At 48.1% G+C, this 25595-nt stretch overlaps 1 protein-coding gene across 2 annotated transcripts in view; it reads left to right on the plus strand.

The window, feature by feature from the left end:
- DNAH17 (dynein axonemal heavy chain 17) overlaps nt 1–25595 on the plus strand; it is a 14992541-nt gene that overhangs the window by 1407176 nt on the left and 13559770 nt on the right. For both annotated transcript variants that reach the window (XM_085617470.1, XM_085617471.1), the window contains one exon: nt 25066–25152. In XM_085617470.1, coding sequence (XP_085473596.1) covers nt 25066–25152 — 87 coding nt within the window. The remainder of the gene's footprint in view (nt 1–25065; nt 25153–25595) is intronic.

Genomic DNA, 25595 nt, shown 5'->3' on the forward strand with positions numbered 1-25595 from the left:
TTGCCAAAACTCACACACTTAGGAAATCTGACCGGCTCTTTATCAACTATGGTTCCACTAACACCGGTCTAGCTGCATCTAAAAGATCCATCTCTCGATGGATTGTATCTTGTATAGCTTTATCCTACCAGTTAGCTAACAAGACCTTACAAGGCAGATCTAAAGCGCACTCTACCAGAGGGAAAGCTTCTACCACAGTTCTCCTTTTGCAATGTTCCAATGTCTGAAATCAGCCACATGGCGATCGGTGCATACCTTCACACGCCATTACTGTCTAGATTCTGATGCACAGGCCGATGCCCAGGTGGGGCAGGCCTCTTTGAGGAATGTGTTTGCATGATTGCAATTTGAATGTCTTGGTTTTTCATGTTCTGTATACTCTGTTGCTCGTCTGCGAGTTACTAGGTTTGGGCTTGCTACTCTATTCATAGAGTATGACTATTCATGAGTATCCCCTGGATGAGAAGGATTAGTTACTTACCTGTAATCCTAGTTCTCCTCCAGGGGTATACTCATCCTAGTCATAAGCGACCCTCCCTCCTCCCCGGACGAGCATTTCTGGAGTTGTTCTATATTAATTTCTTCCTCTACTCAGGTGTCTCTACACAATGCATCGTCAAATAGAACTGACCTAACTGTCACCTGTGGTGCATGATAGGAGCAGAGGGTCTCCTGCAGGTCTTAAAGGCATGGTACCCTAACCCTTGGAAGCCTTAAAGGCAAGGTGTCAGTTTTTGTCTTTGTTTCATTATTGCTCTGCAATGCAGCCTACAGGCAAATGCCTGCAGTTACAAGTTTTCCTTGTGGCAATAAAGCATTGGTTTATGACAATTGTTCAGTGCATGTCCTCTTTTCCTTATGGGTTAGGAGGGTATTTGTCTTACAATGCAAACCGATGTAATTTCGGCATTTCTGCCATGTTGGAAACATTTTAGGCTGCATGTATATGTTTTCACATATGTATATATTCACTGAAAAAAACATAGGTTTCAGGGGCGTTATAGTTAGTTGGACATTTCACTCGTACAAAACCATAAGAATTCTCCCGTTATAGTTAGATCAGCTAACTATAGATCGCGCGCCCGCAATGCACTGCTGATGACGTCACATATTATATCACTCATGACATGGTCAGTGACATCACTCATGACATCACTCATAACATCACTCATGATATCACTGATGGCGTCATCCTTGTGATCGAGTGTCAGACTTCCTCTCACCCTAATATAACCTTTGATACACACACTCAAAATACAAACTAACATTTTCAAAACAATGGACATACCAATACCAGTTACAACACACCTATTCAGTAATTCCAAGATCTACACACGCATCCACTCATTCACCAATAGTCCCTATACAGTCACTCATACATGTACTCACTCATCATATGTACTCATACACCTATACATCCTGTTACACACTGCCACTCATCCATAGTTACTCACACACATAGTCACACATGCAAAGTATCAAACATCCATTTACTTGCATATACAGTTATACACACACTACCACACTTACTTCTACAGAAACTTACACATACTTACTCTCTTAAACAATCACTTATAGAAACACCTACTTATTTGTACAGGAACTCTTCCAAACTCTCTCATATACTCACTTATATACACCAATACTCACATATACTAGTTTAAAACCTATATAGTTACTCATAAAGACACTATTGAGACAGCCATTCACTCACTAACATACCCATACACACACTCATCTACCTATACAGTCCTGCACATATGCTGTCTTCAACACATACAAACAGTGAGTCACTCATTCATGCATCTGTGCACTAAGTAATACCCCCCACCGAACCATACAGACACTCACTCATACTGATACTCAAAAAACCAACTAATAACCCATATAGACACTCATGTAGCTACTCACCAACCCATGCAGCCACTTATACACAAAGTGACAGACTGGTACAGATATTTACATATTTAAACATTACTCACTAACCCATGTATTCACTAAGATACACTTAACCAGTCAGTTATACAATCAATTAAAAAAAAAAAAATCATCCATTTAGACACTTGTATACCCATTTATTCTTCCATCGACCGTGCGATATACATATATAAAACATATTTAATTTTCAGAAAAACACCCATTCACTGGATGATGTCATCAGTGATGTCATGAGTGATGTCACTGACCATGTCATGAGTGATGTAATATGTGACGTCATCAGCAGTGCATTGCGGGCGTGCAAGTTATAGTTAGCTGAACTAACTATAACGGGGGAATTTCTATGGTTTTGTACGAGTGAAATGTCCAACTAACTATAACGCCCCTGAAACCTATGTTTTTTTGTGTGAATTTCTAAGGTTTTTTAAATGCTAATATCGAACTATAACGTGCCTGAAACTTATATATATATTTATTATACGATGTATACTTGTGAAAATGTCTCGGTCCGCCTGTTTGCCTTGGTGGCACAGAAAAAATGGGTGGAACTGACGTCAGCACGCCGACGAGGTCCTCTATGGCTCCGATGACGTCATAAGGTGTCGCGAGCGGAGCCGTGCTATTATGTCCTCGTCGACGTGGAAGAGCTAGGAAAGAATTTCCGTGAAATGCTGGTGCAGTGGCTAGTCATCTAAGTGTTCAAGCTAGTCCTTTGGGAGCAACTGTTTGTTGCCACTCCAGAAACCGAAACCAGTGATCCTAGGGCAGAGGCCCTGCAGATGGCACACAAGGTGGGGTGCCCAGTTGTGTGCACCGGTGGGGCAGCGAAGTGACAAGCACCACAACCCACAAAAAAGGTAATGAGGGAACTGAATAACACAGGATCTTCTCTTTGTATCTGGCAGGAACAACAAAGTTAAAATGCCCTAGTACCAAAATGTAGAATTAGAGCTACAACGGTCTTCAAGAGGACCTGCGATGCCGCTTCTGCCTCCCGTACCCTGGAGACGGCAAATGGGACACGCGGTACGGTCATACTGCGGTGGGACGCACACTCGTTGACCTCTCATGGCACTGCTCCACACTTCAGGGAGGATGCTTTCCATTAGCTATGTTTTCTGATGACGTGTCGCGCCGGCCCTGTCCAACAACAGAACTCCTTTAGATCCAAACAGACTCTTCCACTTTCTCATCGTAAGTGAAACCAGGCCACGCGGACAGTTTCACAATACAACAGCTGGGAATGCACTTTTCGGTAAAAAAGACACATTCCTTCCTCCTAATTTATCAATCGTCTCACTGAAGAAATTTTGTTGTAAAGGTGTGTATGGTAAATGACCATGCGTTCCAAAAAACATGTAGACGATCCACGTTGTTGTAAGGAAACAGAGGCTGTTCCGTTTCCTCACAATGACGTGCACCGCCCCTCAGTGACGACGTGAAGCAGGAACCACGAGGAGAGAGGAACCACGAGGAGTGAGAGGTAAGGGGGATAGGGCATGGGGTGTTTTTTTTTTTCTTCTAGTGTTTAGGGTAGTGCAGTGGTGTTTGGGTTGTGTAGGGGGTCGTGCTGGGGGTAGTGTTTTAGGGTTTAGGGTAGTGCAGTGGTGTTTGGGTAGTGTAGGGGGTCGTGCTGGGGTAGTGTTTTAGGGTTTAGGGTAGTGCAGTAGTGTAGGGGGTCGAACTGGGGGTAGATTTAGGGTTTAGGGTAGTGCAGTGGTGTTTGGGGTAGTGTAGGGGGTCGTGCTGGGGTAGTGTTTTAGGGTTTAGGGTAGTGCAGTAGTGTAGGGGGTCGTGCTGGGGTAGTGTGTTAGGGTTTAGGGTAGTGTAGGGGGTCGTGCTGGGGGTAGTGTTTTAGGGTTTAGGGTAGTGCAGTGGTGTTTGTGTAGGGGTCGTGCTGGGGGTAGATTTAGGGTTCAGGGTAGTGCAGTGGTGTTTGTGTAGTGTAGGGAGTTGTGCTGGGGGTAGAGTTTTAGGGTTTATGGTAGTGCAGTGGTGTTTGGGTAGTGTGGGGGTAGTGCTGGGGTAGTGTTTTAGGGTTTAGGGTAGTGCAGTGGTGTTTGTGTAGTGTAGGGGGTAGTGTTTTAGGGTTTAGGGTAGTGCAGTGGTGTTTGTGTAGGGGGCTGTGCTGGGGTAGATTTAGGGTTTAGGGTAGTGCAGTGGTGTTTGGGTAGTGTAGGAAGTCATGCTGGTGGTAGTGGTTTAGGGTAGTGCAGTTATGTTTGGGTAGTGTAGGGTGTCGTGCTGGGGGTAGTGTTTTAGGGTTTAGGGTAGTGCAGTGGTGTTTGGGTAGTGGAGGGGGTAGTGTTTTAGGGTTTAGGGTAGTGCGCCCAACCAGCCACAATATCCGTGGACAAAGGGGATCCTGACTAAGGGTGGGCGTAGTTCGCGAAGTAGCACTTCGCGAAGCTACGCAAAGTGAAGTTCGCACTACGCGAGCTACGCGTAGCACTTCGCGAACTGCGTAGTAACATGTTCGCACTGTGCAAGATGTTGTTTTCAATGATTGCACAGTGCGGACAAGCAACCGGCACTGTGCAATCATTGAAAATGGCATCTTGCACAGTGCGAGCTGTAGTTTTCTGCTGCTCGAGTAGATTTTTACTCGAGCAGCAGCTTTCTCAACGCGAACTGGTAGTTTCTCATCGCGAGAGGTCGCGAGCATACGCGACCCCTCGCAATGAGAAACCTCGCGTTAGGAATCTCGCCGGGAGGTTTATTTTCCATGCTCGCGATCGCCAACTTCATGTTGCTGATCGCGAACACGGAAAAAGTCTCGCCGGGATGTCATTTTGCTTGCTCGCGGTCGCCAACTTGACGTTGCGGACCGCGAGCAAGCAAAAAATGACCGCAGCACTACGCAACACTATGCTACGCGTGTTCGCACTGTGCTACGTGCAGTTCGCGTAGTGCGAAGTAGCGCGAACTTCGCAAACTACGCGAGCGGAGCGTAGTGCTTCGCCCAGGCCTAATCCTGACTCTTTTGAACGCTCCGCCAATTGAATAATTTGGGTCAAGGGCCCTACCACGTCTAAGCCCTATCAATTCCTTTCTTGGGATCCCTCATATACTTGGAGAAAAAGGCACATAGTTTCTCATCAATTTCAGGCGTGTGTGCCACCTTCCCCTTCAGTGAGGGCCTGGGGAATTCTCCCCTCATCCTATTCCTGACCTCCCTTTCAAGGGGTTGATGGATTTTCCCCACCACATACTCTGCCACTTTGGTGTCAGGGGTCCACTCCGCCCAATTGGTAAATTTGGGTAGGCCCAACCCGGGACTGAGAGGAATGTGACACTGGATGCCAGGGTCGCCCCGAGTCCTTATCCTCATCGGAGGAGAAATAGTCTTCGGATACACCCTCTCCCTCTAAGGGAATCCAGCCGTCGGTGTCTACAATAGTGGTGACAGCGTCGCAATTTTCTCCAGAATCGTCCTCTTCCCGGCAGGGTGCATGTTTTAGCGTTCGCGCATTCTTGAGGAAGGTCTCCGTAAGTTTATCAAATCCTTCCAAGTGCCCCGCGTTTTGCTTAACGGCCCTTTTATTTCCCACCTGGGAGCTACTGGGACCTGCCACCACCAGATCTGGGTCACTGAACACCCCAGGGATGTTTTACGCCAGCTTATCAACCTGATCCCTAAGAAGAGCCAGCGCCCTAGAAATAGCCAGAGAGAGGGCTTGGTCCACTGCTGGAGTAAGAAGTTGGGGGGCCATTCCTCCTCCACTTCCTGGTAGGAGGACTAAAAATGGTCTTCTGGAGAAGACATGATAGCAGAGGGTGTGAGCACAGAACAAATGCCCTTAAAATCCTTAAGCAAAAAACACACAGTTCAGGCTGGACTGTTCCCATGAGGCACAGGGTCAAGACTGATTTGCATATGGCTGGTGTAGAAGAGTAGGATCTGCTTCACATGGGTCCCCCTACTTTTTGCTGGTGTTTCACTGTTTTTCGACTTTAGTCTGGCTGTGGCCCTGCTAATCAGGACCACAGCCTAGCTGCTTCCTCTCTAAAATAGTTTCCATGTACATTAGGTACATATCTAATTGGATTCTGGAGTGCCTTATAAGCCCCTAGGATATGGTATACTATGTACCTAGGGCATAGGTACATCAGAGGCCTACCAGGGGCTGCAGCATGTATTATGCCACCCCTAGGAAGCACTCCAAAATGACACCACAGGTCTGCTACTGCAACCTGGGTAAGGGTGTGCTTGCACCCCTTACTGTGGTATAGGCTACCTATATCACTACCTTATACAGACACATATAAACCTATAAGCTACTCCTATGGCAGGCCTTGACAATCCTGAAGGCAGAGTGCTTGGTTTTATGTGAGAGGGTGCCCAAGCATGAGCTGAGCCCCTCTGCAGCATTCAGAAATACTTCTTTATGGCTGTTCTGTGATACAGCCATACCATATACTCTTGTGCATTATAACCTTGCGGTAAATGCTAACTTTGGAATGGCTGCATCAAAACATGTCGTGTTTGGTCTCAAACGCTTTGGAATACTACCCGCCCCCCCCCCCCCGCCAGTTCTGGCAGCGGGGGTAGCATTCCACCCTTCTAGAGGGAGAGACATGTTCACACTGGCTAAACCCGGTTAAATCCTTTCAAAGCCCTGGCATCACAAAATGGATGCCACTGCCACAGACACGGGTCTGGCCTCCTGCTGCTGGGGGAATCTCCGGCAGGGGAGGCCTGGACAATAGGTTTCCTGTCACAGGGAGGGGCAACCACCTCCCCAGACAGGCTGATGTGTATTGGGGCAGGGTGGGTGCATTCAGAGAATGCTTTTGAGACACTGCCTGGGGCACACAAGGTGTCCCTGTGCATAGCCCAGTTCAAACCGGTTGCAGGGGCACTCAGCCCCTGCTCTGGTGCAAAACTGGACAAAGGGGAAGGGGTGTAACCACCCCCACCCCAGGCCCACCCATAGGTGGAGCCTTAGAGGAAGTCCATCCCCTAAACTTAGTATAAGTATAGGAACCCAGTCCCTAGGACATTAGATTACCCTGGACGAACCTCTGAAACATATATCCTGGACCTTCGACTTTCTATCGCGACTAGAAGGCGGAAGAAATCTCCATTGGGGTCAAGGAGTGACTCCCCTGCTTGACAGGCACCAAAGAATCAACTGACCGGTCTGCATTGCTGAAGCTCCCGTCGGACGCCGAAGTCTCTGCATCCCCAGAGGTGGATTTCCAGACTTCTCTTCCAGGGGATCCTCATCAATAGTCATAAGCACTGAAAATTCCCGCCCATGTGCGGGGACCCCGGAAATAATAAAATCATATATGTAAAAAACATACATATATACATCTCTGTATATGTATAAACATATATTATTTTTTCCCAAGCAAATGCAGCCCCTAAAAAAGAAGGCTAGGCAATGTATAAATACACATCCAATAATACATATATGTATAATAAAACACCTAAATCTCTCTCTTTTTTTTTTTTAATGAGATAAACACTCATGAGAAAACAAAAAAGAGAAAACTGTGGGAAACACAGATCTACAACACATTGCTAGCCTGCAGGCTGCATTGCAATACAATACCATAGAGACTGAAAAGCCCTGTATAGGTAAAAAACTGGCACCGTGCCTTTAAGGCAGCCCTGGCTTCCATATCCCATCATGCCTCAGGGGTGACAGTTAGGTCAGTTGTTCTTTCCGGCTCCTTCAGTCAGGACCCTGGAATTCAGCTCTCTTCTTTTTGACTTTTTAGTCAAGAATTATTTGCATTATAGCAATTTTTTGGACTTCCTCTTATTAATATCTGGGAAGAAGTCAGCTTCCTGTATTTTTCTGACTGATTTTCTGCTATTTTTGTCAGAAATATGCCTTCTTTATTTATTCCGTGTCTATCTTGTGGAAAAAAGAAGGCCTCTTCAGACACACATGACGTGTGTATTGTCTGCCTGCCGGATTCTCACTCTCCAGCAACATGTCATCATTGTAAAGACCTTTCAAAAAGGACTTTAAAGGAGAGAGAGAGGATTAGACTCTACGGCTTATCAGAACGGTCGACGTCGAGGCAGCTGGTCCCTGTTTGCTCCCCATCGGCGTCGGGCTCGGCGTCGAAGACTCCAGCGGCGGGATCGTCGCTGAGAGGTGAGGAGTCCAGGGGTAGTCATGCTGCAAAAAGAAAATCGTCGTCGACTTTAGATACAGCGACGAAGCGGATGCGTTCGTCGTCGACGACTTCGACGTCTAAGAGATCGGCGTCAAAGGATCGGCGTCACAGGTCGACGTCTAAAAGGCATCTTTCGACGCCAAGAGAAGATCGATCGACGTCGAAACAGAGACATCGTTCGACGTCGAAGGAAGGACATCATTCGACGCCGAGGACTGTGAGAGATCAGTCGACGTCACAAGAGGTTCGTAGGCGTTCGACTCCGAAGTCTACGTCGACGTCGTGATCAAGATCGCCGTCAAGACCAAGTTCGTCGTCGAGGAAAGTTCGATCGTCGGCGAAGAGAAGGGCGACGTCGAGGCATTCATCGTCGGAGCATTCGACGTCGAGGCAGGCGCCTCCGTCAAGACCGACGTCGAGGCAGGAGCCTTCGTCGGAGTCGACGTCGAGGCAGGTGCCTCCGTCGGAGTCGACGTCGAGGCAAGTGCCTCCGTCCTCGCAGGTCTCCAAGGCTTTGGAGAAGTCCATAACGTCGAGGCGAGATTCCCCGTCGGGGTCTAGACCTCCGTTCAGACCAAGTCCTCCGTCGACGACGAGGTTCTCGACGTCGAGGCAAGAAAAATCTCCATTGATCCTCGAGGAGTCAAGTCCCAGGTCTCCGGTGATAGGCCTATCACCGTCGAGGCGGCCCTCTGCAGAGGGTTCTCAGGAGGTGTCGCATGTTCGCCTTACGATCCGGCCAGTCTCAAGGCGCAAATCCCCTCTGTAGCACAGTGGAGAAGTAAGGAGTAGGAGAGCAGTATATCGTGGTGCACTTCGTTTATTCTGGAGGCATAAACGGGCAAGTGGAACAATCTCTTGTCACAATTAAAGCAATAAATTGTAAGTCTCGGCAAGTCTCTCTCGGGTTCCTTCCCCGGAGGGATCTACGTCTGGCTTCCTTCCTCAGCCTTGTCACACCAAAGGAAAAAGATGCGTCTTGTAGACTTGGCAATCCGCCGGTGGTTTCCCAAAAGAGAAAAGAAAACAAGAAACTATATAAAGGCCGTCGTTTAGCGGCACACTGTTCTTGGGAAGGGGAAGTGAGGGAACACCAGATATCTAGCCCTGCACCGAGTCTGTGCAAAAGGATTGAGGTAGGGGTAGTGTTGTGCTCGGGGATCCTAGGTTAGGGGGTACTAGGGCTCTCCCGTTTGGCTCCCCGCCTCACCCCTTGGCTCCCGCCCCGTACTGGCGTATTCCAGAGAGCCCCTAGGGTCCCCCGTACCTTGTCAAGCCATGCCCCTCCAGGGACATGGCTCGCGTGCTGGCGGTACCGGATGAGGTCCGGCTCCCTTCTTTCGGCTGGTCCCTCGGTCCCCAGCGGAGTCCTCCGGTCGACGTCGCGGACCTCCTGAACCTCGGGGTCGGCTTCCTCGTCCCAGGCACGCGGCGGTATCCACCAGGTCTGGATCGCTTCGGTTGCTCCTCTTCTCCCCGTCGCTCCCCGCGTTGTCCCCTCTTCTCCTCCGTCTTCCCGGTTTTGAAGACCCGCCTCTGGGTCATGTGACCGGGTCAGCTGTTCGTCCTCCTCCTGACGTCGTACCCTGGAGTTAAAGGGGACGATGTCTGATGGGTCCGCTCCCGGCTGTAAAAGGAGGCAAGGAGAGAGGTAAGCAGGAAATGGGTCCTCCTGCGGTTCGTCCGGGGACGGTCCGTCACACATCCCTTCCCCAGCATGTTCCCGATCGGGGAACAGAGGGATGCGGGAGAGGAAGTCCGCGTTCCCGTTGTCCACCCCCTTCCGATGCCTGACCTCGAAGGAGAAGGGTTGCAGGGAAAGGAACCAGCGCAGGATACGAGGATTCTGCCCCTTGTTGCGGCTCATCCACAGTAAGGGGGCATGGTCTGTATAAAGTATGAAGTGGGAGCCTTCCAAGTAATACCGCAGTTTATCAATAGCCCATTTCAGAGCCAGGCATTCTTTCTCGATGACAGGGTATCGCTGTTCCCTCGGGAACAACTTGCGACTGAGAAAGATGATGGGATGCTCCACACTGGTGGCGGACAGTTGGGACAAGACAGCCCCCAACCCGTGCTCTGAAGCATCAGTGTGTAAGATGAATGGTTGGGTGAAGTCAGGTGAGTGGAGCACCGGGCTGGAGGTTATGGCTTGTTTCAGGAGGTGGAAGGCGTGCAGGACAGCTGGAGAGGGTTGCTTGAGAGCGGAGGGAGGTGTCCCTTTCTGGAGGAGGTTTGTGAGGGGAGAGGCGATCTCCGAGTACTGGGGTATGAACCTCCTGTAATAACCAAGGAGACCTAAAAACGCCCTCACTTCCTTCCGTGTCTGGGGAAAGGGTGTCTCAGTGATGGCCCTGACTTTTTCCACCTGGGGTTCTATAAGGCCTTCTCCCAACAGATATCCCAAATACTTGACTTTCTGGAACCCTACAGTTGATTTTTTTGCGTTGACATGCAACCCTGCGTGCTCCAAGGCCTGTAGGACACTTTCTAGGTGTAGGAGATGTGTCTCCCAGGAGGGACTGAAAACTACAATATCGTCTAGGTATGCGGAGCAGTAGGGTTGATGCCCTGCTAGAACTTTATTCATAAGCCGCTGGAAGGTGGCAGGTGCCCCATGCAGACCGAAGGGTAAGACGGTGAACTCGTAGAGGCCCAAGGGTGTAGAAAAGGCGGTTTTCTCGCGATCCTCCGGTCTGAGGGGGACCTGCCAATATCCTTTGGTTAGATCGATAGTGGTGATGTATTGTGCGGTTCCGAGCCTCTCTATCAGTTCGTCTATGCGTGGAAGGGGATAGGCGTCACACTTGGAGATCGCATTGACCGCCCGGAAATCCATGCAAAACCTGACCGAGCCGTCCGGTTTAGGGACTAACACAATTGGGGAGGACCAGTCGCTTTGTGAGGGTTGGATGACCTTCAACTCGAGCATATTCTCTACCTCCTTGCGTATGGCCTCCCGTCTGGCTGCAGGTATGCGATAAGGTTTGAGGCGTACCCGTTTCCCGGGGACGGTGTCTATACGGTGCTCAGCCAGACTAGTTTTCCCAGGACGATCAGAAAAGAGGTGTGAATATTGGTGTAGAACCCTGTGTAGGGAGGTTTTTTGTTCTGTCAAGAGGTCGGGGTTCACGACTAGTTGATCTAGGGTGGAGGCATCGCCCGTAAGGGGTTCGATAGAATGGATCTCCTTGGGGAGAGGTCCTAGCCACTTCTTCAGGAGATTAATGTGGTACAATTGGGCACGACGGGGTGTGATTTGGATTCGGTAGGTGGTAAGCCCAACCTTCTCCAGGATCTTAAAGGGGCCTTGCCATTCGGACCGAACCTTAGAGAGGGAAGAAGGCAACAGGACCAGGACCCAGTCCCCTTTCTCAAGGACCCTCCATTTTTTCCCTTTATCATAGACCGTTTGTTGTTTTCGCTGAGCCTTTTCAAGGTTGGAGTCAGCGAATTCCCTGAGTTTTCCTAGCTTAGCGCGCAGTCTCCGGGTATAGTCAAGAAAGGTCCGGGTCTCCTCTTCCGTCTCGTGCTCCCAACTTTCCTTGGTTATCTCCAAGAGACTGCGTGGTTCTCTCCCATATAAGAGTTGAAACGGGGAACACCCTAGGCTGTCTTGGGGTTGGCTTCGGATGGCATACAGGGCCAGGGGGAGAAGGAGGTCCCATTCTCTGCCCTCTACTGTCAAGAGTTTTTTTAAGGTCAGCTTTAACGTGGCGTTGTAGCGCTCGCACAACCCGTCCGTTTGGGGGTGATAGACCGATGTTTTTAAGTGTGCGATGTCTAAGGTCTTGCAGATTTGCTTCATTAGCCGAGACACAAAAGGTGTTCCTTGGTCCGTTAATATTTCCCTGGGGATCCCTACGCGAGAAAACAACTCTATCAGTTTTGTGCTGATATTCTGGGTAGTAGGGGTCCTTAGGGGAAAAGCCTCGGGGTATCTGGTAGCGTAGTCGACGACTACTAAGGCGTACAAGCAACCGTTCTTGGTGCGTGGCAGAGGCCCTATGAGATCCATCGCTACCCTCTCAAAGGGTCGGCCTATGATTGGTAGCGGTTGTAAGGGGACACCCGGGGGCCGGTAAGGGTTTTTCCGTTGACATACCTCGCATTTGCGACAATATTTTGTAACTTGAGAAAAGATTCCTGGCCAATAGAAATGTTGCAAAATCATCTGCGTGGTTTTCTGTGCCCCCCTATGTCCGGCTAGTAAGTGAGTGTGAGCGTAAAACAGTACTTGCTCTCGGAAGTTTTGGGGAACTAGTAGCTGCAGCATCCCGCCCTTTTCTCCCTGTCTATGCAAGAGGTCCTTTTCTATGATGAACCTGGGGTAGACGATAGGAGAGTTGGGTTTTATTTCTTTGGCCTGAGTCCAAGCATTCTGAAGGGTGGGGTCATTCAGCTGACAGAACCGAAAGCTACCATCCTGAAGCCACGGCCTCTGGGTTAGTAATGATGAGGGAATTTGACTCCGAAGACCAGGATCTTGTACACGGCACCTTAGAAGAGAAAGAAAGTCCGGGTTGTCTTGGCCTACAATCATTTCTTCAGGGAGGGAAGTTACTATACCCAACTTAGCGTTCAACACCCTCCCACTGGGTAGTCTGACGGGGATCGTAGAGAGGGGATAGACCTTGACATCTCCGTGTACACACCTGATGGGGACAGTTTCCGTATGAGAGGGATCTAATGGAGGCAAGATGGAGGTGCGAATGACAGACTGGCGGCAGCCTGAGTCTAACAGCGCTTTTACGGGGGTTTTGTTCACAGTCACACTTACATAAAAGGCTGGACCCAGTTCGTCTGCGTACAGGATGGGACGGGGAAGGTAGCTCACATCCATTGGCTCATCTGTTACCTTCCTCCGTGGGCAAAGCCGGGCGATGTGGCCCCACTCCCCACAATCGAAACACTGTGGACCTTTTGACGAGAGAGGTTCGGGACGGTACTGTCGAGGTCTGGGTGGGGGTTCGGGCCCGAGTCGAGGTGTTTTTTTCTCAGGTTTCGGTTGAGTAGTAGGGGTACGAGAGGATTTCTCGTTTCCCCAGGGGTAGGAACGGGGCTGCGCCCGGTAATATGACGTGGCCATATTAACTGCTTCTTCTGGGGACAATCCTGAATGTTGTTTTAGCCACCTTTGTATGGGATAAGGTAGGGCTTCAAGGAACTGTTCCAAATAGACCTGCTCCATGATCTCCTCTTTACTGTGTAGGTCCGGTCTGAGCCATTTGTCTGCGGCTGCCTTTAGCTTGAAGTAGAAAGTCTTGGGGTTATCGGCTCCGGGCCAACGCTCCTTCCTAAAGCGGACCCGATACGCCTCAGGATCTAAGCCCAAGTGGTCCAACACGACCCGTTTTATTTCAAGATATGGTGTGTTACCATGGGGGTTGGCCACCTGGTAGGCGGCTTGGGCTTCTCCCGTGAGTAACGGGGCCAAAAAGAAGGGCCACTTAACTTCGGGCCACCCTGACGCGCGTGCGGCCCTCTCGAAATTCAACAAGAAGGAATCCGGATCCTCCCCAGGCTGATACTTCTGGAGGGAGACGTGTGGGCCAGTGCCTGCCTTGTTTTGCAATTGTACAACCAACTCTTGTCGGTCGTCGGCCACCTTCTGAAGCCGCTCCACTTGCCCTGCCATACTGTCCTTGAACATGGTCCTATCAGCTTGGGCGGATGTCATCTGTTTTTCAACGGCCCACTCCAGCTTCTCCTGGCCGCGGATTAATTGCTGTATTAAGTTCTCCATGGTGGGGGCGTTATGAAGGATCCCACTTCTGACACCACGTGTAGCACAGTGGAGAAGTAAGGAGTAGGAGAGCAGTATATCGTGGTGCACTTCGTTTATTCTGGAGGCATAAACGGGCAAGTGGAACAATCTCTTGTCACAATTAAAGCAATAAATTGTAAGTCTCGGCAAGTCTCTCTCGGGTTCCTTCCCCGGAGGGATCTACGTCTGGCTTCCTTCCTCAGCCTTGTCACACCAAAGGAAAAAGATGCGTCTTGTAGACTTGGCAATCCGCCGGTGGTTTCCCAAAAGAGAAAAGAAAACAAGAAACTATATAAAGGCCGTCGTTTAGCGGCACACTGTTCTTGGGAAGGGGAAGTGAGGGAACACCAGATATCTAGCCCTGCACCGAGTCTGTGCAAAAGGATTGAGGTAGGGGTAGTGTTGTGCTCGGGGATCCTAGGTTAGGGGGTACTAGGGCTCTCCCGTTTGGCTCCCCGCCTCACCCCTTGGCTCCCGCCCCGTACTGGCGTATTCCAGAGAGCCCCTAGGGTCCCCCGTACCTTGTCAAGCCATGCCCCTCCAGGGACATGGCTCGCGTGCTGGCGGTACCGGATGAGGTCCGGCTCCCTTCTTTCGGCTGGTCCCTCGGTCCCCAGCGGAGTCCTCCGGTCGACGTCGCGGACCTCCTGAACCTCGGGGTCGGCTTCCTCGTCCCAGGCACGCGGCAGTATCCACCAGGTCTGGATCGCTTCGGTTGCTCCTCTTCTCCCCGTCGCTCCCCGCGTTGTCCCCTCTTCTCCTCCGTCTTCCGGGTTTTGAAGACCCGCCTCTGGGTCATGTGACCGGGTCAGCTGTTCGTCCTCCTCCTGACGTCGTACCCTGGAGTTAAAGGGGACGATGTCTGATGGGTCCGCTCCCGGCTGTAAAAGGAGGCAAGGAGAGAGGTAAGCAGGAAATGGGTCCTCCTGCGGTTCGTCCGGGGACGGTCCGTCACACCCTCATAGACTGGTATATACAACTTCAGAACATGATTCACCACGCCTTATATCTATCTCGCCTTCAGGATCAGAGGGCTCGAGTTCAAGGTCCGAGTCACCGGAAATTGTGAATCAATCTCCAGTGCCTGCAAGAGAAAATAGTCCGCTGGAAGAGGGACATGCTGTACCTCAAAGTCCTGCAAGAGAGATACCTCAGGATTCGGCTATGTCTTACGCAGGTAAGGCCTCACTAACAAGGTTAAGAGACATGGACTTCCCAGCGAGACCGGTCAGATCACGTTCTCGGGGAAGAGAATCTCGACGTCGCTCTCGAACACCAAGGAGGCGATCCAGATCCTCCTCTCACAGGAGAGAGTCGACCAGATCGGAGAGAAGGCGCCGTAGGACCCCTTCCTCCTCCCCGTCGTCTAGATCATCCAGAAGGGATTATTCGCCGACACTCTCGGAGACACCACCCTCCAGGGTATCTCCGGTGGATGATATCTCTACTTTTCAGGAAGTGTTGTGTAGAGGAGCCACAAAATTAAATATCCCTATGCCGGTTCAGTAGATCACCTCCTCCGTAATCTTTGAAACTCTTCATGAACGAGCAGTGTCACGCCCACTGTTGCCGTTAGTCCCTGGTTTGTTACAACCAGTAATGGATATTTTTCTCACGCCAGCGACCACCAAATCTGCACCGGCGCGGATTCTAAAAAAGTACCGTCCGGCTCCGGAAGATCCTCTGTTCCTAAGATCAGATCCTCCACCGGATTCTGTCATCACCGCTGCTGCCAGAAAGACGCATGCAGTAGCGGGATCTTCAACGGTGCCCCCAGATAAAGACAGTAAGACGCAAGACTCTTGGGGGAGGAGAGTTTGCGGTTCGGCATCTTCTAGCTTAAAGGTGGCCAGCGCCTCAGCGCTTCTGGGGCGCTATGATAGATCATTGTGGGACTCTCTCCAGAGGTTCATTGAAAAAGTTCCATCAGAGGATAGACGGGACTTTGAAGAAATTTTGCACGAGGGAAGTCTGGTTTCTAACCAGGTCATAAGTGCAGCGGCAGATGGGGCAACACTAGCAGCGCATTCTTATGCCCATGGAGTCACAGCCAGAAGATCATCTTGGCTCAGATTGACGGCCTTGAAGCCGGAAGCGCAGGCGAGAATACTAAATCTGCCTTTCCCGGGCAGTTCACTTTTTGGGTCTCATGCAGACGAAGAAATGGCCCGTATGAAAGCAGAACTGGAAACCATGAAAGCCGTCGGGCTTGAAAAGAGGAAAGAGTTTCGACGCCGCAGGGGAAATGACAGGCGTAACTACCAGCAGAGGGTTCAAACCCCTCAGTGGCAGAAGAACCAGGACCAGCAAGGTCAAAAGAAACAGCAGTACCAGTCCCGCAGACCATCCAGGGGACGTGGTAACAACAGGCAGTCAAACACTGGAAACAAGGCTCCAGGGAAGCAATGAGGAACCGCTTCCTCCGATGCTGTCCACCGCTCCGGTGGGAGGAAGTGTTGCGCATCATCTTCCAGAGTGGCAATCCATCACAAAGGACAAGTGGGTTCTGAATATACTGCGGCATGGGTACTCGCTTCGTTTCCGAAGCCACCCTCCATCGATTCCTCCTGTTCATTCGGCCCAGCATCTAACGCAGCTCAGAGAAGAGGTGGCGACTCTTCTGCTCAAATCTGCAATAGAAAAAGTACCCAAAAACTAAAGAGGAAAGGGAGTTTACTCCAGATACTTTCTGATTAAAAAAAGGAGTGCGAAGGTAGAGTTCAGACCCATTTTGGACCTACGGATACTGAACAAACACATAAGAAAGGAAAAATTTTGCATGCTGGCGCTCCACCAAATCTATCCTCTTCTCCGGTTGGGCGATTGGATGTGTTCGCTGGATCTTCAGGACGCATATTTCCATATTCCCATTCAACGGAATCATCGAAAATTTCTCAGGTTTGTGGTGGGGAACTCTCACTATCAGTTCAAGGTTCTTCCATTTGGCCTGAAGTCAGCTCCTCGAGTATTCACAAAATGCGTGGCAGTAGTAGCGGCTGCTCTGAGGCGCGCAGGAGTCTTCGTCTATCCCTACCTAGACGACTGGCTAATAAAGGGTCCATCGCCTCAGAGTGTTCGATCGCAGCTGTCGCTTTGCCTGAGCTTATGTCGCAAGTTGGGTCTCAGAGTGAATGCCAAAAAGTCCAATTTTTCACCAACACAGAGGATCCACTACCTGGGTGCAACTATAGACTCCGTAGTAGGAAAAGTGTTTCCTTCGGAGGAAAGACAGTCATCCATTATCCTCAAAGGCAGGCAGATTCTATCCAACAATCTGTCGTCGGCAAGACAAATCTCATCTCTGCTAGGGGCCATGGCATCCTGCATTTTCCTAGTGCCCAATGCCAGGCTAAGGATGCGTCCTCTCCAACAAGATCTCGAGGACAAATGGGATCAAAGGAACTCCCTGTGGGAAGAAAAAGTTTGCCTTTCCCCAGCGGCCAGGCAGTCAGTCAAGTGGTGGCTGAAGCCACTGAATCTACAAATGGGGAACCCCTTCCATCAAGAACCCCCAACTCAGACCTTAATCACCGACGCATCCCTTCAAGGCTGGGGTGCGCATTTCGGGTCTGCAAACTCAGGGACGGTGGTCCAGCAGCGAGCAGTTGTACCACATCAACATGCTGGAGCTCAGGGCAGTCCACCTAGCCCTCAAAGCGTTCCTGCCTGCGATCACGACGAGTACCATTCTAGTACAGACGGACAATACCACCACAATGTACTACCTGAACAAGCAGCGGGGTACTCGATCCAGGACGCTCTCGCTGGAAGCTCAGTCCCTGTGGCACTGGATCCTAGCTAGGAACATCTCATTGAAAGCGGTGCACCTACCAGGAGAACTCAATGTGCAAGCGGACTTACTCAGTCGTCATTTTCAAGAACCAGAGGACTGGGTACTAAACGACGAGGTGTTAGAAGACATCTTCGGGGAATGGGGGCGTCCGCAAGTGGACCTCTTCGCGGACGAGCACAACACAAAATGCCGAGGCTTCGCCTCAAGATACCATCGACCAGGATCTCTAGGGAATGCTCTTTTGATCAATTGGTCAATGACATTTGTGTACGCTTTTCCGCCTCTCCCACTAATCCCCAAGGTGGTGACCAAGCTGCAGAATTCATCTGCCAAGATGATCCTCATAGCACCGGACTGGCCGAGGCAGTGGTGGTACACGGATCTCCTGCACATGTCGATCCGCCCCCACAAACGGCTGCCGTGCAGGCCGGACTTGTTATCCAAGATGCAGGGGAAGATTTACCAACCCAGCCTTCCCTCGCTGAGCTTAACAGCATGGCTCCTGAAGTCCTCCAGTATGGACATCTGAACCTCCCTCAAGAGTGTATGTCCATACTTAAGGAAGCCAGGAGGCCTTCGACAAGACATTCCTACTTCTGTAGGTGGAAAAGATTTTACATATGGTGTGCTCAGCATCATTATGATCCAACAAAATGCCAGGAGGATGTAATTTTGCCCTATCTTCTTCATTTAGCGAGGGCAGGGTTGAAATTTTCATCCATAAAGGTTCACCTAGCGGCCATAACAGCATACATGCGTTCGCCTTCGCAGCAGTCATTTTTTAAATTGCAGGTGGTGAAGGATTTCTTGCAAGGTCTCAAGAAAGTCTATCCCCCTGTTAGACCTCCCTCTCCTTCCTGGGAGCTAAACTTGGTTCTGTCAAGGCTCATGGGTTCTCCTTTTGAGCCTATTCATAAGGCTACCCTACAGCACCTCACATGGAAGACAGCCTTTTTAATAGCCATCACTTCAGCACGGAGGGTCAGTGAGATACAGGCCCTCTGTTCTAAGGAGCCCTACACTACGTTTCATCTCAATAGGGTAGTGATGAGGACTCACCCTTCATTCCTGCCTAAGGTGGTATCGGACTTTCATGTAAACCAAGCCATCTCCTTACCAACCTTTTTTCCCAACCCCTCCTCTCCAGCAGAGAGGGCGTTGCATTCTTTAGATGTCAAAAGGGTCCTAAAATTCTATCTAGATAGGACTAAGAATGTCAGGAAATCTGATCAACTGTTTGTGAACTACGGGGTTGTCCGTATGGGCTTTGCTGCATCCAAACGTTCCATTGCTAGGTGGATTGTTTCAAGTATTACATTGGCCTACCAACTGGCTCAGAAACCATTGGGGGCGCGCCCTAAAGCGCATTCTACAAGAGGAAAAGCGGCTACCGCTGCTTTTCTCAATAATGTTCCACTCTCCGAGATCTGCAAGGCAGCCACTTGGAGATCTGTCCACACCTTTACCAGACACTATTGTCTGGATTCGGACACCAGAGCAGACACTCAAGTAGGACAAGCCTCCTTGAGGAATCTGTTCCATACATAATCATTTTCATGATTTTCTTACTCCATGTGTGGTACAATCTTTTTTTCATTTGCCTGCAGGTGGAAGGTGAGCTTGCTACTCTATTCAGTGCTTATGACTATTGATGAGGATCCCCTGAAAGAGAAGGGTAAGTTACTTACCTGTAATCCTAGTTCTCTTCCAGGGGTATCCTCATCAAAGTCATAAGCAACTCACCCACCTCCCCAGGCAAATGAGAAGAAGTGTATTATTCATTATGGAAAGGATATATCTTTGTGTTTAGGACTACGGTCCCGCAAAGAACAACTGACCTAACTGTCACCCCTGAGGCATGATGGGATATGGAAGCCAGGGCTGCCTTAAAGGCACGGTGCCAGTTTTTTACCTATACAGGGCTTTTCAGTCTCTATGGTATTGTATTGCAATGCAGCCTGCAGGCTAGCAATGTGTTGTAGATCTGTGTTTCCCACAGTTTTCTCTTTTTTGCTTTCTCATGAGTGTTTATCTCATTAAAAAAAAAAAAAAAAAGAGATTTAGGTGTTTTATTATACCTATATGTATTATTGGATGTGTATTTATACATTGCCTAGCCTTCTTTTTTAGGGGCTGCATTTGCTTGGGAAAAAATAATATATGTTTATACATATACAGAGCTGTATATATGTATGTTTTTTACATATATGATTTTATTATTTCCGGGGTCCCCGCACATGGGCGGGAATATTCAGTGCTTATGACTTTGATGAGGATACCCCTGGAAGAGAACTAGGATTACAGGTAAGTAACTTACCCTTCCCCGAGGCTACCCTGAGTCCACAGCAAAGCTGAGACCCGTGGCTATCGTGGGTAACGTGGAACCGTGACCCCTGGACACCCTGAACTTTTGCAGCATCAACACCTTCCTGGTCATCCTCAAAGTTGTGCTTTGGGCTCCGAGTAGCCCCAGCCTTGAGCACCTCCTGCACCGAAGATTGTTGGCCTCTACTCCACGAGTGACCCGTGGGCCAGCTCCAAGTGCGACCACTCGAGGCTCCGTCGCGATCACTAGCCCGTTGGCTAGCAGGTCCCCAGGAAGGCAACTCCACTTCTACTTGTGCTTTTCTGGTTGCTCCAGACTTGTGCTTACTTACCCTCGCTGGGTGAGTCCATCAGACCTTGCTGGTCTGCACCGCAGTCCTTTCTCTGATTTCCTGAGGCTTGCTGTTGCCAAAGCTTGTTGGGTCCTTTCTGGTCGCCGACACCGCAGCACTCGACAGACTTCATGGGACAGCTCGAATCCGGCTCGTGGACTCCGTCGACGCCACCTGGACCTCGTGGCTGAAGAGTCAAGACACTCTACAACTCACCTGAAGCACCCAACATCTGTGGGCATTGGTCCATCCTGCCCTAGGTCACTGGCAAGTGACCCAGACTCTGTCCCCTCTGCTTTCAGGTTCCTTACATCCTAGATCCAGGCTTGGATCTCTCCGGACACTTCTCTTCTCGGCAGCAGCAGTTCTTTGCAGGCTTCTATTTGAATCGACGACGCAACCCAACACCAAAAGACACCTATGCACCCGGCTTCCCTGGGTGAGGTAACTCAAGTACTCCGGTACTCTCGAGGGTGCTAGCCATAGAACTGTCTAAGCCCAAAATGGTTTGGTTCTAGTTCGATTTGAAGTGTCCCTAATCTTTAAAATTCCAACCGCGACATTCCCCATAGAAAGTAATAGGAATCCGCGGTTGTGTTTCCACACTGCACACGGCTCCCGTGGGTCCCTGACATCCCTACCTTGGGTGGTTCCTTGGGGTCCCAGCGATTCTAGAGGTGATAGGCACCTTGCCTATCTCAGTCGTGGTTCTTATACCACTATTTTAGTATATGGTTTGGTACGCCCCTAGGGCCCAAACGTGTATTTGTGCTTTTAGTGATGCTTAAACACTTGTAACTGAACTACTTCGAACTCCAGTCTCATAAAGAGACTAGAGGGGTGTGATTTATCTTAAATACATATAATTTGAATATATACCTGGTGTGGTTGTCCTTTCATTTGATCATTCAAGAGATTATAGACTGGTAAAACAAGCTGCTTTACATTCCTTCAAGACTTAGCCTGAAGGCTGCTCTCCATAGCTAACACTAGGATAGCTTTCACATACGGTTGTCTTTAACCTATCACCATAAAGGGTTGTTTGGACTGATACAAGGTGCCCACAAGAACTAGTGGACAGCATATATCAGGCCACCTTCTCACAGCTGGGTTCAAACTGGAATGGCATGGTGAGCAAAAAAAGATGGATTTAGGCCCAGATCTCTGTACTGGGGTGAATGTATGACATTGTTTTGCATTCTGTCGATCAACTGTTGTTTTTGCTTAAAATCTTAAGGCAGCCCCCTCGCCGGTGCTCCAACAGCTGGGCTTTCCCGAAGCTGTTCTAAGAATAGACTGAGGCACAGTACCAATTACCACCACCAGGTGGCGCTGGTCACTAACGTGGCCGTGTGCGGAAATCACCGCGAAGCGGTGTCAAATTAGGCGAGGGTTGGTCGGGAATCAAACTGACACTAAAGGAGTGACTGGATTCCCAAATGCGCGTAAAGACCAGTGGGAGCGCTCGACGGAGCTGCCTCGCTCGGACCAGACGCGCCTGACAGGATCTCACCGCGCGCAGAGCGCACAGCGGGAGAAACTGCGAGGGGGAGAACGCTCTCGGGCAGGAGCCTACTGCGCAGGGAATATGAAACAATACCAAGGCAATAATGCTAATAACGTGCAAAAGAAACCGCTATACAAACAGCAACAACGTCAGATTAAGCCAAGAATGTAAGGAATGCACTTAACTGACGAGCAGTGAAGAAAGAGGAAGCGGAAGGGACATCACGATATTATATACGATGGACTGTGATAGGATTGGACTATAGTTGCCTTGGAGACTACTCCCCTAATGGTTCATGGGTTGTGTAGTCTTTTGTTTAATGATTGTTGTGTTACGTTTTCTTTGAACTGCTATGCAAATAAAGTGAGGAAAGATATGCATAATCTTCGCCTGCGTCCTGCCAGAGAATTCATTAAACTTTATTCGATCTGATTTGGAAACATAGATCATAAAAGTGTACATAAAAACAGTAAATCCTCTTTCCTAATTCAATACAGTGATAATTAATTAAAACCAGTAGGTAAAAACGGGTGTTACAACTGAGCAACTTCAGGCTAACAGAATCGTTAAGTTCAATGTTTTGCAAGATCAATCTCATGTACTTCGTGCAAAATACGCAATAAGGTGTCCAAGTAAGATGTATCGCTCCAATACCTGACCAGTCTGCACTATATTAAACTGCAGAAAAACTAAAAATAAAAAGTGTTTTGCACACTTCTGTCATTGGGCTATATGTGGTCTACATCTGGGAGATTTTTTTGTTAGGAAGTTTCCTAATTTCCTCATTTACTACAGTCTCCTCAGTAGGAAATGCTTTCAGTTTTTTACTTTGATTCCATCAAGAAGGCATTCAGATGTCACACATTTGCCATAAATTCAGAATGTTAGCACTCTAGTTGTTCATTAGATCACTGTAGTAAAGCTACTGCTCATCAGGGAGTTAACTGTAAGTCTACTGCTGGTATTGAAAGTGATTGTTTCAGTCTGCATGCCAGAATTTTCTAATGGAATATAAGAGGATTCGAGATCTCACTTAAAACATGCCCTAAATTTTCTTTCTGCAGCACTGACCATAATTGCAGGCAAAATGAACCCCCTCATTATGTTCCTTTTTAAATTAAATGTTTTAAGTGTTACCAGTTTATTCCAATCAAGATGGCTTCAGGTGTGCCATACTTTTGTCATAAGTAAGGCTGTTAGCGCTCTAGTTATTCTTTAGAACACTCTGGGAAGCTGCAGTAGAACACAAAGGCATCAACTGACAGGCTGCTCCTGTTGAAATATAACAGGAAGATAATTGAGATCACACTTGAAACATGTCCTAATTTTTCTTTCTACAGCACTAACCATAATTTCTATGACAAAATGAACCCTCTCATTGTGTTCCTTTTTAAATTAAATGTTTTAAGAGTTACCAGTTTATTCCAGTCTAGATGGCTTCAGGTGTGCCATACCTTTGTCATAAGTAAGGCTGTTGGTGCTCTGGTTGTTCTTTAGAACACTCTGGGAAGCTGCAGTAGAACACAAAGAAATCAACTGACAGTCTCTGCCCTTGTTGGATGTACATGATTTACTGAGAATGACAGACTTCATTCTCACATGACTGAGAAAGATAATGTGAATTTACAGAAAATATGCTCTCGTTTTAGCTTTAGTTTTCTTTCAAACATGATTCATGATATCTCAGCAGAAGGTTTTTCACAGGGTAAAATCACCTTAGTACACACCACAATTCCTGAAATTAGTATGGTACCATCAACAAATGAATTCTAATGTAACTAAAGTCTGTTATCACCCTTTATAGTTCTCCTTTTGGTAACCCTCAAAATCTTCGATTCACTACAATGCATTTCAATGGGGTACTATCATGTATATTGGTCCCAAGATGGCTGCCAGCAAATCCAGGATGAAGTGCTGACAGCCAATCAGATCTCACGATGAGATGTTGTTAGGCTCCGCCCAGATATTGAAACTTTTTCTTTTTCTAATTTCTCATGAACTACTGAACGGATTTACACCATTTAACAAAAGGGATCTTTCTGAACCAAGAGCTACATTTTCGCCGAATTTGGTGTAATTCCGTTTAGCAGTTCGGGCTGCAGCTGTGTCTAAAGTTTCCTATGGGAATTAACATAGAGAAAACACGTTTTGGGACCCCCCTTTTTTCTCGGCCCCCGCTTGCCGAATCAGCCCGAAACTTTTAAGATAGGAGCTGACCGGAGTGCCCCACGAGTTTTGAAACTTTTGCGAAGATTCGTCAACCGACGTCAAAGTTATTGGGAAAAGAATGTTATGATTTTCCTATGGATAATAGGTTCTAACTATAACTACCTACTGGCGACCGCCAGTAGGTAATATATATATATATATATATGTATTTTCTATATACTCCGGGATCCCGCACGTGGGCGGGGATTATTCATAGATTATGACTATGATGAGTATACCCCTAGATGAGAACTAGGATTACAGGTAAGTAACTAATCCTTTTCTTATTCAGCAACTCAGTGACAGCAGTTTTTCCTTTCATTTTTTTGTCTTTAAAAATAGGTGTGGGTCTGCCAGGTTGCTAATCAATGATTACTTCTCAGTAAACTTCATTGCCCCTATTAAGGTCTTCCTTGTTCCAGTCATGTCCTTATATAGTAATGACTGGGATAGGGAGGTCCTACGAGGGGATAATAGTTGTTCCGATCCTTTTATCTAATGGAACAAAAAATGCAAAACTAATATTGCCGTTACATAGGCATTGTTTTTTTCTTTATGTAGAGAGATTTTTTCAGTTTCAAAAGTGTTCTGGGATACCGCTCGTGGGTGGCAATAGTGTTTATAAATTTGATAGAGAACTGGTGCTACAGTAAAGTTTCCTTCATATACCTTTGACTCCTGTATCAGTTCTATGGGCCTGAATCACAATGGTAAACTTAAACTTTTTGTGTAACTTTATGATTGTTTGCTATTCAAAAAAGAACTTTCTGTAGTAGTGTCTTTACGACTGCAGAGTCTCCGCTCATAAAAAGATAGGACTGATCCTCCACTCATAAAAAGATAGGACTAGTATATCTTTTTATGTGCGGAGACTCTGTCATAAAAATACTACTAGTAAAATACCTTTGTGAATAGCAAACAATTATAAACGTACACAAAAGTTAAGTTTAACTTTGTGATTCAGGCCCTATATCTTTATTAATCATGTTACTATTTTGCTCATGTTTGTCCTGTGAAGATATTATACTAACAACATTGTTTGTATTTCTTTCTTAAGGACAAGGAAGTAAGACCATGGGATTTTCCTCTTTCCCTCATTTTCAGTCGCATGGATGGGTTTTCACACAGAATAAACACAATCGAGGTAACTGTGAAATGTTACTACTAACTGAGTGATAATTACTTTCATGTAATGTACAGCTCAAGGCGTTGATGGAGAGTGCATACAGTAGTTCTTTTATCCTTGAGCGTCTTTAGCTTTCTTGCAGCTCTTCATCAATTAACATAATTTTTAGGTTTCGCCCACACTTGTGAATTTGATTGAATTTGATATAAATCTTAAAAGGGGCTTAAATCCCGCCATTACTTTTTTGTTTGTTTGTGTGCTTGCCACTTATTTTTCCTCTGTTTCTATTGGTTGAAGCATACTATTTCCTGTTCTTCGTGTGTTCTTCCTATCAGTGTCCCATGGCCCAAGTACTCCTTTTCATCCACTTTTTTGGAACTTTTTTTTTAGGTTTTTCCTGCACAGCGCTTGTGCTGTGCTTGTTTTGTTTGTCCTCCACGCTTTACCTAATCTCCCTGTGG

Source organism: Triturus cristatus, chromosome 7 (assembly GCF_964204655.1).
Source record: "Triturus cristatus chromosome 7, aTriCri1.1, whole genome shotgun sequence".
NCBI lineage: Eukaryota > Metazoa > Chordata > Amphibia > Caudata > Salamandridae > Triturus > Triturus cristatus.